This window comes from Coccomyxa subellipsoidea (genome assembly GCF_000258705.1).
Source record: "Coccomyxa subellipsoidea C-169, whole genome shotgun sequence".
NCBI classification, from domain to species: Eukaryota; Viridiplantae; Chlorophyta; class Trebouxiophyceae; family Coccomyxaceae; genus Coccomyxa; species Coccomyxa subellipsoidea.
In genome coordinates this window covers 907,911-926,409 of record NW_005178023.1, presented here as the reverse complement: position 1 = coordinate 926,409, position 18,499 = coordinate 907,911, and the positions used below count along the sequence as shown (strand labels likewise).

General features: G+C 51.9%; 3 protein-coding genes across 3 annotated transcripts; 2 read left to right on the top strand and 1 right to left on the bottom strand.

Moving 5' to 3' along the window:
* Positions 1–199: 199 nt before the first annotated feature.
* COCSUDRAFT_1342 (P-loop containing nucleoside triphosphate hydrolase protein) lies at positions 200–5,066 on the bottom strand (the record flags this gene model as incomplete). The annotated part of the gene is made up of 12 exons (XM_005643661.1): positions 200–427; positions 766–818; positions 1,217–1,394; positions 1,650–1,810; positions 1,930–2,087; positions 2,682–2,762; positions 2,955–3,150; positions 3,493–3,568; positions 3,793–3,891; positions 4,169–4,395; positions 4,751–4,864; positions 4,979–5,066. Coding segments are annotated over 12 exons (1,659 nt in total), but the record flags the coding sequence as incomplete, so codon positions are not given.
* A 1,803-nt stretch (positions 5,067–6,869) lies between these two features.
* On the top strand, positions 6,870–10,612 carry COCSUDRAFT_59655 (hypothetical protein; the record flags this gene model as incomplete). Its single annotated transcript, XM_005643660.1, has 12 exons — positions 6,870–6,882; positions 7,046–7,373; positions 7,508–7,538; positions 7,657–7,815; positions 8,157–8,294; positions 8,500–8,598; positions 8,800–8,913; positions 9,083–9,199; positions 9,553–9,642; positions 9,800–9,892; positions 10,061–10,217; positions 10,551–10,612. The coding sequence occupies 12 exons, from the start codon at positions 6,870–6,872 to the stop codon at positions 10,610–10,612; spliced, it is 1,401 nt and encodes a 466-aa protein (XP_005643717.1).
* A 1,912-nt stretch (positions 10,613–12,524) lies between these two features.
* On the top strand, positions 12,525–17,224 carry COCSUDRAFT_59654 (SHMT-domain-containing protein; the record flags this gene model as incomplete). Its single annotated transcript, XM_005643659.1, has 11 exons — positions 12,525–12,560; positions 13,108–13,173; positions 13,282–13,368; positions 13,639–13,791; positions 14,077–14,163; positions 14,504–14,629; positions 14,941–15,151; positions 15,459–15,643; positions 15,960–16,113; positions 16,471–16,693; positions 17,038–17,224. The coding sequence occupies 11 exons, from the start codon at positions 12,525–12,527 to the stop codon at positions 17,222–17,224; spliced, it is 1,515 nt and encodes a 504-aa protein (XP_005643716.1).
* Between the last annotated feature and the right edge of the window lie 1,275 nt (positions 17,225–18,499).

The following is an 18,499-nucleotide window of genomic DNA, read 5'->3' as shown; positions in this document are numbered from 1 at the left end:
CAGGCATGGCAAGAACACCCCTGATGTACCTGACAGATCAGCTACCACACCTCAGCATTTTGACCAAACAGGCGTTAGACACTAGTCTTCAGAACCCCTGGGATCAGATCACAGCGGGGGCGCAGGGAGACAGGGGAAGGGGTTACGATGCGCGCACCAGCCAGGCAAAGAAGAAAAAGCCGACGAAGAAGCAGGACTCGAAGCCCAGGTTGGCCCACTTGCTGTCCGTGACATCGTAGAACTCCAGGACCGGCTTTCCATTGAGCAGCACGTCCGCGTGCGCGTCAAACTGGTTGCTCATCTGCGCGTGCCACGCGTAGCGGATGAAGTTGATGTACTGGTACCAGAACCAGTAGCGGGGCATGCTGCTGGAGCGGATCAGGAAGCCGCTGAAAAAGAGCAGCGTCACCACATACGCCGGCAGCGCCTGTACACCACAAGAGAAGATGTTTAGGAGGGTATAGTCACCAAAGTGTGACAGGGTGGCAGCTGTGCAGCGTGGAAGGTGATCACAGTGTCACACTGTGGCAGGGGGCAGGGGGGGGGCTGTTTCAGGGGGTGGGGTCACTGACGTGTAAGACTGTGAAGCCCTGCGAGAGGCCACCCTTACATGCACAACAGAGGAGAGTAGTGAAGACCTGGCTCCTCTGATGGCCAAAGCAAAGCAAAGCAGGGCAGTAGGGCTGCCAAAGGAAGACTATGGAGGGCGTTGCCTTCATGCATATAAAAGATTATGTTGCAAGGGTCACAATTCGTGTGACTCACCGCATTGGCGACATCCATGTTGGGAGCACAGGCCGCCACAGTGTACGCCAGCACTGCACAGCATCATATGTTTTTTCATTTCCATGACCTCCATATTGGCTTGCTGACAGCCAGTACATGCACTCGTGTGAAATAGAGTCTTTAGCTTGCCCAGGGCACATGCAGCAAGGGCGGATGCACAGTGAACCTACCGTGAGTTTACTGGAACTTCTCAGGCAGACATGCAAACAGTGGTTTACAGAACTTTTGACGGAATGCAGACACTCGAGAAGTTCGTGATATGTAGATGGGCAGTGACAGACTGCCTATAAGACCGATGAGCCTGAGGTGGCTCCCAAAAGGTCTCTATAATGTAGTAATAATTATTGAAGTAATGAGCAGAACACCAGGAACGCCACATCATATTTTCCTTCCAAGGCTACATGGCTATAAGATGGCTCGAAGGCCTCACCAATGCCGCAGGAGAGGGTGACGAGGTAGACGAGCCAAAAGAGCACCCACTCGCCTTGCAGCTTGACTCCATAGAACACAATGCAGGAGAACACCAGGGACGCCAGGAACGCCAGCATCAGCTCCTCCAGCATCTTGGACACGAGGTACGTGATCACCCTGTAGAGACCATCATTCCGCTCCCTGCACAGTCAGTCATAGCCAGACAGTCAGTCACAACACATCGCTCCCAGTCAAAGCAGGCCTGATGTCTTGACTCTGATTTCAAGTTGCAGGGCCGCATCACTCTCCTGTGCAAGACTTGGTTCATGACCTCCATGGTTGCCAGATTACACAATCATTTCCAGACACAAAGCGGCAAGCCCCTTGTGCCATTTTTGTTGCAGTCCAGCTGGGAACTGCTTTCAATGGAGGTACAGGCAAGGGTCCTGCACTGAGAAGTTCCCTGCAGTAGGTGCGGAGAGGCAGAGCTGCAGAAGGGCTTGCCTGGTGAAAAGGGGTCGCTCAAGCACAATGGAGGGGACATAGGCGGCCGCCCCAAAGGCTGGCAGCGTGCTCCACATGAACAGCACTGCCGCAATGTTGATGATGTTGTCTGCGTAGAAGTCGTTGCCCACAGCAAAATACAGGCTGCAGCACAGCACAAATCGCTCAGTGCAACTTTCAAATACCCCACTTGCGCATGCAATTTTCTTTTTTTCATGAGGGGTGGACAGGTGGAAATGTACACGCCAGGCAATGTGAAGGGTACTTGCCTGAAAATAAGCAGGGAGAAGATGAGCTTGTCGCCAATGCGCGGGCCCAGGAACGCCCCATCCTTGTAGTTCTTCAGGGTGCGGAACTGCACACAGAACACAACCCCATGGTCAATCCTTGTCTTTTAAGTAAGTCTTCTTGCCATGACACAGAAGTAAATCTTCTTGTCATGACACAGCAGAACCTCTCTGGTTCAGCTGAGCTGGCAAGACAACTTCCAAGTTGCGCAGCGCAGAGACACAAACTATCCTGAGCAGATGACCCATCATAAGGAACGCCCCCATAATGTATTACACTGTCTGTGCGTTGGTACAGCAAAGCAAGGTACTTAAAAGGGAAGGAATAACAGGGAGGCTCACCCTGAACAGCATAGCAAGGTAATTGACAGGGAAGGAAAAACAGAGAGGCTCACCCTGAACAGGATCCATAGCGCCCACCAGGAGGGTGTGACAGTGGCGCGCTTGACAGACAGCTCCTTGAGTCGCTGGGGGCTGACGGTTGAATGCTGCTGCAGCAGCCCATCCAGCTCTGCATCATTGGCCGCCTTGATCTCGCTGGACTCATACAGATCCGCAAACATCCCACCCCTGCCATGCAGAAATGCTGCTCTAAGTGTCAGGAAGGAAACGCAGAGCGTATACCTTGGTGCAAACTGCAAGCCTCAAGAAGGACATCGCTGGGGGGTAAAGCATTCCTTCTGAAAACAGCACATGAGATGCGCGGTGCATTCTGGCACAAGATGCCCATGTGCGCAGGCTGGGGCTCTGCGGGGCAATATGCATGCTTCCCTCCTTTGCTTGCTGAAGACCGTGCAGATCAAGGGGCATGATGCAGCAGAGAAATGCAATGAGCAAGTGCAATTGTCCTTGTGACCCTCAGATTTGCGGATTAGAAAAGAAACTTCTCGTGGTGTTGCATGCACAACTCCATGCGCATGCAATCATCAGGAATATGTGACACAGCAGGCTGGCAAGAGGATATACCTCTCCTGGCGGTCAGCCTGAGTGGTGATGTCCACAATCCACTCTGCCTCATTGGAGCCTTCTCCCAGGGACGTCATCATCTGCCCCTCTGGCAGCGGCACAGCCTTGAAGTAGTTTGTGGCCTCCTCGCCCCTTGCCCCAAAGTACACCACCCGCCCCCGCAGCAGCAGCATCATGCGGTCGAATAACCGGAACGCTGCACAGGCAAAAGGGGCACAAACCTCAGGTCCTCACGCAGTAAAATTGAAATTAAAGTGTACTCGCGCAGTAGGATTGGAGATGTTTGCTTGCACCTCATGGTGACCTCTGCTATATGACAGACAGAAGGCTGTAGGCAAAGATGAAGAATGCTCAAGCAAGCTGCGTGCATTTCACGATGGGCTCTCTCTGCCGTGTGATAGACAGAAGGCTTGGCTGTCCAGCAGATGTATGCAATGTAAACAAGGCTAAAAAAAGAACGATAGTATTGATGAGTGCTGCGGACAAATAAAGGATCACGTAATCTTTGATACACTATTGAGCACAGCAAGGGGTGTACCGTAAGGGGTGGGTGAGTGGATGGTGGCACAGATTGTGATGCCGGACTTCACCAGCTGCTTCACAACCGTCATCACCTGCATGCACATGCACGTTCATTATCTGTGATCTGAGCTGCAGCTTTGATCACGACGGAGGGACGCACATTTCTATTGACATTTAATGTAGCTGCACGTGTTATCAGCTGGTGTGTGCTTGTCTTTCTTGTCTGCAGCATGCTACTCACTACTGAGGTGCTTCAAGAGATGGCAAAGTTGAATTGGCTACAAGGGTCACGATGATGAGCGTCTGCCAATCTCACCTCGTTGGATGTGTAGGAGTCCAGGCCAGAGGTGGGCTCGTCCAGGAACAGTACCCGGGGGTTGGTGATCATGGCGATGCCAATATTGGTGCGCTTTGCCTGCGTGCACAGTGAGGACCAATATCAGGCTCAAGTAATGCAATTGAGAGGCACCCCCTGTGCCATACCCAAGAATTGGCAATGCATGCATCATTTCATAAAAGGGGCCACCGCCATCTAATTGGGTCAGAACGCAGACGTGTGGGGTTCCCCGTGAATAGGAATTGTGTATGAAACAGTGGTGATACATCTTTGGACGCCGTGAAGCGCCTCTTTGCCAGAATGTTCATGCATGTACTTAGGCAGTGATTGGAGGATGTCCTCTGCTTATCTACACACAGCAAATACCCCTGTGTGGCATGTGCAAAAAGCGCGCCTGGCCCCCAGAGATGCCGCGGTGCATGGCATTCCCAATGCGAGTGTTGCGGCAGCCTTCCAAGCCCAGATCTCTTATGAGTGCGTCCACTGCAGCGCGTTTGGAGCAGGTGCTTTCCTTCAGCGGCCGCTTGAGCTGCGCAGTGTACAGCAGCATCTCCTCCACTGTCAGCACGTCCACCAGCGTGTCTGCAGGGGCGTCTCCACCCCATCAGTAAGGGCAACATGACGTTTGGGTGTATCATTGCTGTATTGCGAACACCTGACCGTCAGGTCCGCCCGCAGAACTCATCACGCTGCATCTCCACTTCCTATATTATCAATCATGCCCCCTTCTGCGTAGAGGGCATGCCTGGTCATGCCTCAATGCCCTCTGCAACGCCCCTTGGGAGCAGCTTGATGCATGTGTGGCTGCAAAATGAAAGATATGCACTAATTTTGAAAGCATTGGCGTCAACGTGGTCTGGTCATACTATACGAAGAGCACAATGTCAGATCTGGGTCACTGCAGCACAGGTGTGGGGAAAAAGGGCACTCCACGCACCAAACTGCTCGACGTAGCCAGTGTACCTCCTCAGGAACCCGGATGTGGGCTTGACGCCCCCAAACAGCACCGTGCCCTCAGTTTTCCCAGTCGTCTTCCGCCCAGCCAAAACATCTGCACGCACCAAGGATATTAATATTTTGCCTCTCTGCTGGCAGGGAGGATGGGCTGAAGAGTGTTGCAAACACTGTGTGCCACGGCAGGCTCAGCTGAGCAGAGGAGACTGACCCAGCAAGGTGGTCTTGCCACTGCCAGATGGGCCCATCAGGGCTGACATCTCTCCAGGGTTGAAGAAACCAGAAACTCGCTTCAAGAGGGCAACCTCCACCTTCTTATCATGGTGACTCTTCACTGTGTATGTCAGCTCCTGCACACCCAGATGTAAATGGTTGGTTGGATGATGTTGCATGTTCCCCAAGCCAACACGCTTGCATAGCATGCGTCCAATTTCGCTTTTGGTGGAAGGTGAAAATTCGCTTGCCTTGAAGGTGATGCGCATGCCACCATTCTCAAAGCCTGACGTGGACTCCAGGCTATCATGAGACGAATTCCGCGATGTGGGCATGACCTTGCCAAGCGACAGCCTGATATCAGCTCCATTGTTGGGCTCCATGCTGTATTTTTGCCTGGACGAAAGTCTGCCAATCAGTCTTATGATGATTGTATCGGTAAGAAGACAAGACTTGATGGTCCAAGTCGACTTTTTCAAAGGAAGCAGCGGTGACAAAGCACTGCCGCCCTACATTTCAGGAAGTGGCTAGACGGGAGCCACGTTGAAGTCTGTGTTTCATTAGCATGATCGTGCAAACAGAGACGTGACGATATTACCCACAACTCAAATTTGATTCAAAAGCTTAAGTGGATGTGGCCTAATGCCCAAAAGGTAGTCCAAGGACAGTATGAAACCATTGGCATCGAGGCACCGCGTTGCTGGAACTCCCCACTCCCAGCCGATCTAACATGTACAATCCGCACCTGAGCGTTGGAGCCTCAATATCGGATGCAAGCTCGAGATCGTGCGTGCCTCGATGCAATCTAGGCAGAAGCATTGTGGTGCCCAAAGCCACTCACTCACGTCTACAGAAGGACGAACAAGACACAAATCATGAATATATCCGCCTCACTTGTGCAGACATGGACCTGATCTGGGACAAACAAGTGCAACTTTTCTTCCTGACGATTGCGAGTTGTGGGGCGCGCCCGTTCATCTGGCTCAGCATGGTTCATGTCCGCTTACGCGTAAGGGGACCCCGATGGAGCGCTGCTGTTGATTGGCTCCGGCCTCATGATTCACCCCTGTAAAATGGGTGTATAGAGCCGATGACGTGAGCCTAAGCCAGAGAAACGGGACTTCTATCAGTTTCCAACTTCCCAAGGCGGCCTCAGACGGCTCAAATGTGAGCTGAGTGCGCACAGAGGCAGCGCAGCGTTGCAAGACTGCAAATTGCGAGGCTGCGGTGGACCCCTGTTTTGGGGTATTACGTAGTTTGAGGCGTTGGAGATCTGCGCGGGGAGTCGTCGTTGGTGGTGTCTGCCTCCATCTTTTATTGACAGGTGACGTTCACTTGTGCTTTTTGGGTGTTACGAAGATATTGGGTGGTCGCCCTTACCCTCTGTACGGCACATCCGTTGTGGGCATGGACACCAAGCCTTCTCTAACATGGACAGGCTCAATGCTGATTCTTTGAAGAGGTGTAGTCTTTTGCCATCAATATGTGCCCTTTTGCGTCTATGGGATCGAAGAAGTACCCCACTCCCCTCTTATCTTGGGCCGACAGCAGTAGCTTCCTGAAGGTTCTTGTGATTGTTTCTTGGTCAGTGGTGTGCTTGCTTGATGGCAGTGCCGGAGCTAGAACATCACATCAATATCGATGTTATTTGATGCCGCTTAGCGAAACCACAGGACTTGTGTGACCCCCTGTGGGGCATCGTTCGACTTTACTCATGGTGCATCAATCTACCTCTGCAATCTTGCAGGACACTAATGTTCTTTCCAGACGGGTCAGGGAGGGGCGAGCAATTGAACGGTGCTGACAGTGGCTTGGAGAAAATACTGGCAGAATTTCAAAGCACACCGAGCTGCAACTATGACGACCAGATCCTCCCTCCTGACAGCTTCATGACATCCTCAGGTGCACCATGTCCTAGTCGTTTTTGCAGTGTTCGCATCACAGAAGGCTCCTTATCACAGAGCAGAGCCCTTCCGGCACCTCTTTCAAGCACAGCATGCAGAGCATGCAGCATGCCTTGCAGCATCTGCCCCCAGATACTCTGTATATGGTTGGTGGCACGCAGGATATGGAACAGGCGTGCAAACCTCCTTTGGCCACGAGCTGCTGAGCTCATCGCTCTCCCTACCATCAGACGGCCGCTTCCAACAGGAGCTACTGGCTGCATCACGCAGCGCGCCTCCTCTGCGCGCCATCCCCCAGGCGTCCAATGGCATGGCCGGGTTCAGGCTGCAGCAGCTGCACCAGCCTCCTGAGGCGCTGCTGCAGCCAGAGAACATATCCATGCTGACACCACAGCGCAGCCGCGGCAGCAGCGAAGACGACTACGCCCCTCCCCACAACGAGCCTGTGGGCCAAGTCAAGCGGCAGAAGCGCCTGGCTGAGAAGAACAGGTGCTCCTGCTGCTCCAATAGGCTCTTACTGCTTTTGATGTTATCGAATTAGAACAGAAGTCAAGTGGCTTGATCAAGCTTTGCATTTTTCTCTGGTGACTCCTGTCCCAACAACTTCTGTGGTGCTGTAACAGGACTGCACAGAAGCGATATCGGGAGAGACAGGTGAGCGACTGCAGGATGCATGCGTTTTGCTTAATTTGGAGTATTCACGCATGGGTGTGACGGCCTGTGTGATGTAATGTAGCTCGTCTATCTCATGTGCATCGCTTCTGTGCTGCAGAAGGAGAAGATGCATGATTTTGAGAAGCAGGTGGAGCAGCTGAGCGAGCAGGTGTCGATGCTGATGCGCGAGAAGGCTTCTCTGGAGACTCGCAACAGCCTCTTGGAACGAGTGGTTCAGCTTAAAGATGAGCAGCAGCAGCACACCGATGGCCGTGAGGTAAGCATACTGCCCTCTAATTGGTCCCTTCACATTCCAATGCAAGCAATGCTGGTATAGCGATGTCTCTCAGGTCCCTGTATGGCAGGGGTTGTGCATCGCAAGGCAAACACAAGGCGAGCAGTGACAGGTATGCATGCAATCAAGCAACGCACTAGAACCATGAGAGCCATGATTTTAGATCAGCTCATCGTGAGACGCTGCTCTGATCATGTGGGGTTTGCTGCCGTTGTGAAACATGGCAGGAGGTGTTCACTACACAGCCTTAGGTAGGTAACTGCGCAGAATTTTTTTCCAAGGGAAGGACTTCTGCGCAGCTGAAATGTATTGTGACTGCCCAGGGGACCATGAGCCCAGAGCAGCTGGCCCTGTGCCGAGCACTCTCAGACTTCCATAACATTGTGCGCGTCCGGGATCCGCCAATAGCGCCGGAAGACATCAGCTTTTCAGATCACACCTACGTCCTTCAGCTCTACAATGTGCGTTTAAACATACCCTCTCTTGACTGCGCTGCAGTCAGCATTTCAACGCCTCTAGGAATTGAACTCTTAGCAGAGCTGCATGAAGTTGGTGCACTTCAAGCTTTGCACAAGCTGTTCAAGATCAACCTCAAACTGAAAGCATCGCTGGCTGATGAAGGACAGAGGTTGCTGACAAGCGGTGGGGGTTGATGCATGCTTGCAGGCCTACGCAAATGAGCTGATGCAGTGCATGCTGTCAGCTTACGCGGATGATCCATCTTCTGAGGGCTTCCAACGCATGGAACAGCTTGTCAGGGGCCATGTGAGTGACTTGACCCCCTCCCACTCTGCTCATGTGCTTTTGTCCCCCAGATCATGCAAAGATCAGGCCTCAGCAGCGCTTGCTAGAGCGCACTCTAGGACAACATGTCAATTCATGTATGTCTTAATCTGATTTGCGCTAGTGACGCTGTGGAAATTCAGTAATCATAGGAGCTGACAGGGATTGTCTTTTTTACTGCAGCAAAACGCAGTGCTTCAGCTGACCCGGCAGGACCCCAAACACATCACAAAGCTGACCCAGGAGCTCAAGAAGCGGACGCCTCCCAAAAGCCAGGAGCTCTGGAGGAAATGTGTGGTAAGCTTGATCTCCTAGTCTTTCTCCAATATTGTCCAGTGCTTTTCCACATGCTGTCATCAATCATGCTGAAGTTGCACGCACCAGAGAAATCTTTGTCCCAGCAGGGTCGGTTCACAAGGGCGTCACAATTGTGTTGTATTTCACCGAGGATGAGTGGTGCGCGCAGGATGTGATGAAGCTGGACAAGGAGCAGAAGAGGAGGCTGGTGGGGCTAAGGAATGAGCTCTTCGAGCGCATGGAGAGCATCATTGAGCAGCGCAGGCGAATAATAACACATCTGGAGGTGAAGAGTTATCACCCGTTCTGGGCTCCCTGCTCATTTTGTGGCATTTCTTATTGTTCACGCACTGGTGCTGATGAAGAACCCTTGCAAGGCTGGATACAGTTATTATCTGTGACTGCTCAATGGGTGTGCTGAAGACATGTGGATAATGCAGGCATCGATGCCCACTCGTGACTCAGTCTGTGCTGGGCCCGCACATCATGCAGCTTTCTCCAAGGTACAGCTCCTGCCCTATCTGTTTAAAACCAAAGCAACCCAATGTTTTGTGTTGTAATACCGTGGAGTGCGTGCTATGTCAGTATTACTGACCCCTGACATCGAGATGAAGGGTTCGTGGTGCATTGCCATCCCAGGCGCTCCAAGCCTCGGATGAATTGAAGGAGAGTTTGGAGCTGGAGCACAAAGAAGTCAGCCAATTTGTGTCCGCCTTCCACGCAAGCGATGTAAGCTTGCTGATCCTTCCCAAACAAAGCAATCTGCTGGTGCTATAGTTGCCAGTCAGGATCCTTTTGTTACATGAGGTCACGTGTGTTTCGTTCTTTTTCATACATTGTCAGGGTGAAGACTAAAACCTGATGCAGCGTTGTCCATTGGTTGCAGATTCTGACACCGCTCCAAGCTGCGCGGTCCACAATCGAGGCATATCCCTACATGCAGGACGTGTTTGGGATTATTGAGACCATCGCTGCCGAGGTAAGCATTGTACTTTACCCTGGAACAATTTTCGATAACTGTTGTCTTGGGTGTAGACCAGGAGCAGTGGTACAGGCCTCTTTGCGAGGAAAAGAGACGCAGAACGGTGTGTAGTGATTTGATCCATATTTGCACGGTGATCTGAAGTTTGGGGTGTGGCTGCTGCAGGAGGGCGAGCAGAGCCAGGGCTCGTTTATGGCAAGCCTGATGGGCCAGCGCAATAATGGCAGCCTGATGCCTGTTGACTCGGCCTTCCGCATGGTCTCATCAGTGCCCCCGCCCCTGCGCACTGCCTCAAACTCCCATGAAACACAGGACTCCCAGGGTAAGTGATGCTGTTGGCATCACCAGTCCATCCTGGGTGCAGCATAGATCACGGCAGAAGTATCATCAGGCATCCCTGCTTTGCATGTCATGTGATTGGGCGTCCCAATTGAAGGTCATCAGAGGTTGGCAGGTCCCCAGGAATGTGTAGATTGTAGCTTCATATCTGAGAAGCACTGTCTCTGATCCTGCCATGCTCAATCAGCCCCCACAAGTGAATTTGCGCAACATGCAAAACGATTGGGGGTAATTTCACTACCAGTAATTGAACTACCCCTAGGATACGATCATCCATGTGTCTGGACTGACTGCTGCCAGTGTGTGTTGCCTGCAGAGCAAGACCTGTCGGCCACCATTCTTGACAACCCCCGCAAGTTTTCATCGGCATCCTCTTGACCAGTTTGTTGGCAGGCAAGCCAGAAATGTGTGTGGTCTCATCTGTTCTGGCATGTGGAAGTCCCAATGAATGTAAGAAGTTATATGTGAGCGCTCATGTCAGGTAGTGTCAACGTCTTATATCTGGGCATTGCTTTCGGTTATACTTTAGCCACAATGATTTTGCTCTGGGCGCAGTAAGGGTCACAAGGAGTAGAGGATGCAGTCTGCAGATTTGTGGACATTTGTTTTGGCTGGTAAGAAGTCCCCTGCCTGCATAGTTTGGTCTCGGGAGCACCTAGCTGATGACAATTGTCAGGCTTTGCCTGCAACGATTTAGTGATACCAGGTGCTCAGGAGGCAAGCTAGACCAGAGCATGGAATCGTGGAATCCTGTAGTTTAAATAATTGGACATACATTTGCAGAAGAGTCCTCACAGCATTGGCTGTCACGTGCGCTTGCGTGAATCAAAAGTTGCGGGGGTCGATAAACAACAGTCAGGCTTGGATCCAGACTCTCAGGGCATACCTTGCGCAAGAGTCTCTTCGAGACAGCGAAGGATTGTATTCTTTTTGGGGTAGCAACAGGAGTAGCTGTGGTAGCTATTGGCTGGCCAGATGCTTCACAGTGATCATATTGGAACCTGCAATTGTTCCAGTGAGAGTAATGCAAGGAACTTGCAGCGTGTCTCATTGAGTTTACTTGAATATTTTCGCTGAACTTTGTGTTAAGGAATCCTGGGATCCGCGCAAGCAAGTGCACTTTCAAAGTTGGGTGAAATGCGAAGGGGCATGAATGATTATTTGTCACGTGCACTGCTGTATCACGGGTGCCATCCAGTGGCAAGAAGTGCGTGCTATGAGTTGTACACCAGTCCTTCGATGAGCAGCCTTATAAGCTATAGCCTACTGACTTAGTACTCGGAGTATAGCACCGGTACTACCGGTATATACCTACACAGGTGCTGTACACATGTGACCTAGAATCATGGATGTAATATCTTCTTCATTTCTTGGCAAGCTAGGCTACCTGTGTCTGCACCGGGATCCATCATGCTATGTAGGCTGCATCAAGGCAGTGTCTGACCTGGACTCTACACAGGAAAATATCGTGTCAAAAGCACGGTTTATTTGGTGATCATGAGTAATGAAATTGCCAGCGTCTGTTATGCCACGCGCATTTGATTTCGCCGAGGACCCTGAACTTCAACGTAACAGTGTTTACAACCTACTGTACACCAAATTTTGCTGCGATCATCGACAATCACTATTCCCATAAAAGTGCTTTGTCAGTCACAACCAAGCACCGAGAGGAAGCGCCCAGCAATTGACTCGTCCTCCTGGGAGTGGCTTCCTGCTGCTGCCGCAAAGTGACAGGTACGTCCGATGCTTTTCATAATTTAGATAGGAGTCTGAGTGTCATTAGTAGATGTCTTTCTACTATTCGAGAAGGAGCAGCGCTTTTGCGGGACGCATGGACTAGCTGCAAGGGAGTCGACTGCGGGCCATTCCGCTCTGCACCTTTACTGGGTTTCTGGTGTAGACTACGAATCAAAAATCACGAGACACCGTGATCAGCGTCTCGCTTGCAAATCAGACAAGCCGGTTGCAGCTCGCTTCACATTGGTATCTGCTGGCTGCTGAAAAGAGTAAATCGCAGTTTCAGAGCAGGAAACTTTGCAATTTTGAGCTCTCCCATGCATGCAAAGCAAGGCTCTTCTTGGGCTTAGCAAGGTGATCGAGCAGGTGGTGCTGCTTCCATCGGTGCCTGCCTGGACCTGGACGCTTCAAAAAGCTGTCGGTGACGTTGCACGTGACCTGGATGGGTGTCGGAGCTGCAGGTTGCTGCATGCACTCGTGGGGATCGCGGGGCTGTCTTTCTTCACCATCGTCGTCTGTTAGTGGGCTTGCAACGCGTCTGTCATCGCCCTCGATGGCAGGAGTGCTGCTGAGACGCGCTGGGGCCGCAGTGCGGCAATGTCCCTCTGCGTGGCGCTCTAATGTGAGTGGCGCCCCTTCGCTTGCTGCGGGTCCAGTCTGAGGATCTTGTGGCTTGATTGCTTGCTCGTTCTATCATCGACGTTGCATCTGGCCAATTGTGTGGCAGTCTCGTGCAACAACGTCGAACCGGTTGAACTCGTTGTGTTGGCCTCACGTTTGAGATAGACTTTTCAGCGCAGTGGTGTGGCAACACGACACTCGTTTTGTATTGCATCTGAGCATGTTCCTTAGTTATTCACATTGTACTACGCAATTCTCGTGGTCCTATGCGTATGTTACGAGCAATTCATAAGATGATGACCACATAAACTGGCAGTGTTTGTGCCCCATCTCTTGGTACCCTCGATCGACGGTGTTCAACTGCTTGCAGGTGGGAGCAGTGCGTTGTTTTGCCAATGAGGTGCGATCTGCGCCAGCTTATGTCCCTTTCTACTTTTCGCCAGTCCAGTTGCCTGCTGAATTTTCCTCCAGAAGGTAGCACCCAGGATGCTGACGGTCCTGTGCATTCCTTGCAGACCCCGGCAACAAACGAGGAGTCTTACAAGCATTTAGCGGCTGACCCTGCAAAGGCAAAGGTCACGGTGAGTTGCCCGAAGGCCGTTCAGCACACCCTGCGTTTAGAGTCAGCCAGCAGCTCTGCATAAGCTGATCGATTTGAGATTGAGTCTGTAATTGTGCTGTCTGCGCAGTGGCCAAAGTTGCTCAATGCGCCTTTGTCTGAGGTTGACCCAGAGCTGGAGGACATCATAGAGCACGAGAAGAACAGACAATGGAAGGTGCGCCGCTGTGCATGCTGCAACTCCTGCCTGCTTGTGCTGCACCCTGTCTGCAATCACATTTTATCCCCTATAATTCTGCAACATTGAGGGCTTGCTGGTATGGCCCTTGTAATGTGAAGAGCCTGTTGCCATTTGCGTGTATCGATCCATAACACACCAATCTACAAAGTTCCCGCCCATGCTTCGAGCGCCAAATGCAGAAAGCTAGCCGCTGTACCTGTGCAAATGCCTCCATTTGCACGTCTGAGTGTGGCTGATTTGCAACAGGGCTTGGAGCTGATTCCCTCGGAGAACTTTGTGTCTTCGTCAGTGATGGAGGCTGTGGGGTCGGTGATGACCAACAAGTACAGCGAGGGCTACCCAGGCGCTCGCTACTACGGTGGCAATGAGTTCATCGACCAAGCAGAGAGATTGTGCCAGGTATGTGCAACCCACTTTTTTTTTACTTGAATCATCGGAATACTTTATTGTGCCCAGAGCACAAATGGCCTGTTTCCTACAAAGTAGGTGTGAAGTGTCTCAACGAGGAAGCAGCTGAGAAGCAAGACAAGCACAGGCTGCAAGAATTTACTCTCTCTTACAAAGTGTCAGTCCCAATGTTGAACCTTGTCTTTGACAGCAGTGTCGAGAGGGTGTGCCATGTGACCTTGCAGATTAATGCCACTTCACCATACAGTCTCGAAAGGGTGCCCTGTGACTGTGCAGGAGCGGGCGCTGAAGGCGTTCAGGCTGGACCCTGAGAAGTGGGGCGTCAACGTCCAGTCGCTGTCCGGCTCGCCAGCCAACTTCCAGGTGCGCAGACGCGTGGAATCTTGAAATAGACTTCTAAAAATATCGTGGCAGATAAACACATTTGTAGTGTTGCTCTCAGTGTCGTGAAACGCATGCAGAGGATCAGCATATCTCCCTGGCACTCGTCATGAATGTACATGCACTTGCAAAACAGCAAGGGACCTGAGAATAGTTGGAGAGGGAGGAGGAGGTCAATCTGTAGCAGTAGCAGAGCAGAAGCACCCTCTAGTCAGCTCCAGTCTTGATCTTTTAGAAAACCCAAGGCTTCCAGTCAGGTCCAGTCTGATCCTGCCAAGATGCCCAAGCACTGGAAGAAACTTACAATGTGGCCGACGTGTAGGTGTACACTGCGCTGCTGAACCCGCACGACCGCATCATGGGCCTGGACCTGCCCCACGGCGGCCATCTGAGCCACGGCTACCAGACCGACACCAAGCGCATCTCAGCCGTCTCCATCTTCTTTGAGGTGCGTCTCTTCCCTCTCACACTTACCGAAATTGCTGGCCTTGACTTTTGTGCCGAATTGCTCAGACAATCTACCCTTAAGTCCAATAGTAATCATTAGATTGGAGCCGTGTTTCTTACACGATGGGAGCATATCTTCTTGAAGCTGTCTCGTGCAGGGTAGATAGATGCTCAAACAGCAGCAGGCAGCAATTGCCTTCGAGGTATCGCGCATGAGAGGTTTCACAAGAACCTCTCCAAGAATGAACTTGCACCTTGCCCTGAGTGCAAATTCCGTATCGTGCTGATCTGAATGCATTGCATGCTGCGCAGACGATGGCCTACAGACTGGACGAGGAGACGGGCATCATCGACTACGACCGTCTGGAGGAGAACGCAGCGCTGTTCAGGCCCAAGCTGATCGTGGCGGGTGCCTCCGCGTACGCGCGTCACTACGACTACCCTCGCATGCGCGCCATTGCTGACAAGCACAAGGCCTTCCTGCTTGCCGACATGGCCCACATCTCCGGCCTCGTCGCCGCCGGTGAGCCTTGTTTCCTGCCTCTAGCAATGAAAAGAATGTGGCTCTCAGCATTATTTGTGCGTTAGCATGCAGCTGCACAAATAGTTTTTTTTTATTTCAAACTTCTTGTAGCCGCATGCCCGGCGCCAGGTGCTTGCCTTTTCCAGTGGTTCCACCTGGAAGTACTCAAGAAAATGCGCATGCGGCAGTGCTGGCAAGTACTTTCTTGACAGGAGACTTATTGGGGACTGGATTGTATGTAAAAGTAGATATTAAAAAGTATATTTGTGGCACATGGTGCATGTGTCTGAGGCGCATGTGCATGCAGGCGTGGTGCCGTCGCCGTTCGACTACGCGGATGTGGTGACCACGACGACGCACAAGTCGCTGCGGGGGCCGCGCGGAGCCATGATCTTCTTCCGGAAGGGCGTGCGCAGCGTGGACAAGAAGGGCAAGGAGATCATGTACGACATGGAGGACAAGATCAACTTCTCTGTCTTTCCCGGCCTGCAGGTGGGCTGACTCTTCTACCCTAAACAGCTCTGAAGGAGTGAGCTGATTGTGCCAAAGCAGACAGACCAGCCCTGACACAGCGTCAAAAGGGTGCTGGAGTACTATTGCCTGTGACTGCAATGGTGGATTTGAGCAGGAAGGTAGCATGCCAATTTGGGGATTCGGGTGGTTGCAAGGGCATTGTTGCTCCAGAGGAGTCTGTGCATGTGTCGAGGGTGTGACAGCCATCCATGCAGGGGATCATGTATGGTTGTGGCGATTTTCAGTTAAAATTGTGTGCATGGGCTGATGCAAGGGCTTTTGTGATGGATTGTAGGGAGGCCCCCACAACCACACCATTTCTGGGCTGGCCTGCGCTCTGAAGCAGGCGGCAGGCCCTGAGTTCAAGGCCTACCAGGAGCAGGTGCTCAAGAACTCCAAGGCCCTGGCCGACGGCCTGCAGAAGCGCGGCTTCAAGCTCGTGTCCGGCGGTGCGCTCCCTGCTCTGCTCCCAAGCGCAGCCATTCTTGTCTTTGCATGCCAGGCTCGCAATGAAAAAGTTGACCACCTTCGAGTGGGAAAAACGCTTGTCAATGCTGTCTTTGAGACACAGCAGGCCATAAGGTGATTTTACTTTCAGAAGGGGGTACTTGGAGCTTATGCTCCAGGTCAGTGCTATTGATGTTCTCCTCAGAATATTGATGGAGACTGTCAGCACACTCCTACTTTGCAGTGGTGTCCTCCCGTGCTTCATTGTTGAAATCCAATTCACTCCCAGCTTCACAAAAGGCCTGCAGAGACCCTTGGATGTGGGTAATGGTGCTTAGCCTGGGATCTGGCGTGTGCAGGCACTGAGAACCACTTGGTGCTGGCGGACCTGCGGCCCAAGGGAGTGGACGGCAGCAGGGTGGAGCGCGTGTTGGAGTTGGCCCACATTGCTGCCAACAAGAACACCGTCCCCGGCGACAAGTCCGCGCTCGTCCCCGGCGGCCTGCGCATGGGCGCCCCTGCTCTGACCTCTCGCGGCTTCACCGAGGCCGACTTTGACAAGGTCGCCGAGTTCGTGGACAGGTGAGATGAGCAAATCTGCAGCATCCCCTGGACATTTGTTGTGGCTGGATGGACATTGCAAACATTAGATGCTGGGGTTGTCACGGTAAGTTTAGCTTGGCTCGAGAATGATTGGACACTGAATGAGCCCGGCCGATTCAATATAATTGGCTGTCTGCTGCAAACGACTGACTGATTTGTTAGCATGACTATAATCTCTATTGCTCCACAGTTTTCCAGAGTGCTGAGGCCTATGCAGAAATGGCAGGTAGATCAGTCGCCACAGGGTTGAATTGGGTCAATGAGGGTGACCTGCTAAAGGGATATCATAAGGTGGGGCTCACAAAGGTGTCATTGCTCTGCAGGGCGGTGCAGATCACCGTTGACCTGAAGAACAAGGAGGGCGCGGGCCCCAAGCTGAAGGATTTCAAGGCCTACGTGGACTCCAACGAGGTCCCAGAGATCAAGGAGCTCAAGTCTGCCGTCGAGGAGTTTGCCAAGGACTTCCCCACCATTGGCTTTGAGAAGAGCGAGATGCGGTACAAGGACTGAGGGTTCTGTCACAGTGTGATAACCATGAGAGCCCTGGCGGGCTGGTTTGGGACATATGCATTTTTTTTGACCAGTGCTGGAACTCCATATCTGGGCTTAAGTCATTGGTATTTCGTTTCTAGAGCAGTGTCTTAGATCTGCAAAGTCTGCTAACTTCAAGTCTCTAGAGATCTCAGCAGTGTAAGCATCATGGTGTATACATGTTCCTGTTATGTAACATGTTCCTGTTGAAAGAGTCGAATAACATTCAGGCACATTTTTTGCACACATTCATCCGCATCACTGTTGGCAATATGTTGTCCACGGTTCATGAACTTGAATGAAACTTTGGACAATCATCAGCATAGGTGAAGCTGTGCGAAGCTGCCATCTCAGATCAGGGCCTGGAACGCTATCATCCTCACTTTGTACTTGGAAATCTTTGATTGTCGCTCCTATGTGAGACTCCACTTGATGCGTCTATTGAGGTGTTTCTGAGACTTCTATCTGCCCATCAGCTGAAGTCAGTGAACATGTCCTGATGGACACATTGAACATTAAGGTCGCTCTGGAATACTCAAAACAAGCCAACTCTACAAGACGATGGGATTGGCGCCGGAAAACATCGCTGGGATGGAAGTTGAAGGCTTTGCACAGGGTTCGCTTATAGCTTGGGATCCAGGCAGCAACCTCATCGCGATGACTGTGAGCAATGAGCGATCTAAGAAGATCGCCATCTGCATACTCAATCCATCGACACTCAAGGTAAATCTCAAGAAGTAACAAACCACTCTGACGAGCCAAACACGTATTGACTGGCCTGTTTTCAGGCACTGATGAAGTCCTAAAGTGACTGATCGTAGCGTGGTGGATGCAGCAACATGCAATACTCCCTCCATCAGAGGCGATTGAGGTGGACTCCCAGCTCGTCAGCTTGCAATGGTCTCCACTGGAGCAGAAGAACCAGCTCATGGCCGCTACAAAGAGTGGGACATGCATGATATGGTCACAGGGCTTCAACAGCAACTCTCCAAGCCATTTGACAGACCCTATACTCACCGAAAGTGCCTGGCACTGCGATCAGACCTTTCAGACCCATTCTCAACCTGGTGAGACATCTCACTTCTTGTGTCTCTGCACGTGTCATCTTGTGCGCTGTGTCTTCTCAAAGTGAGACTGCGAGGGTCTATTGTTCAAATTGTGCCATGCAGTCACACTCAGGTGGCTGGAGGCGCCCTCCCCATGGAGATGGCCCAGGAGTGATTCACTGCAGGGCAAAGCGCAATCTCAGGGCAT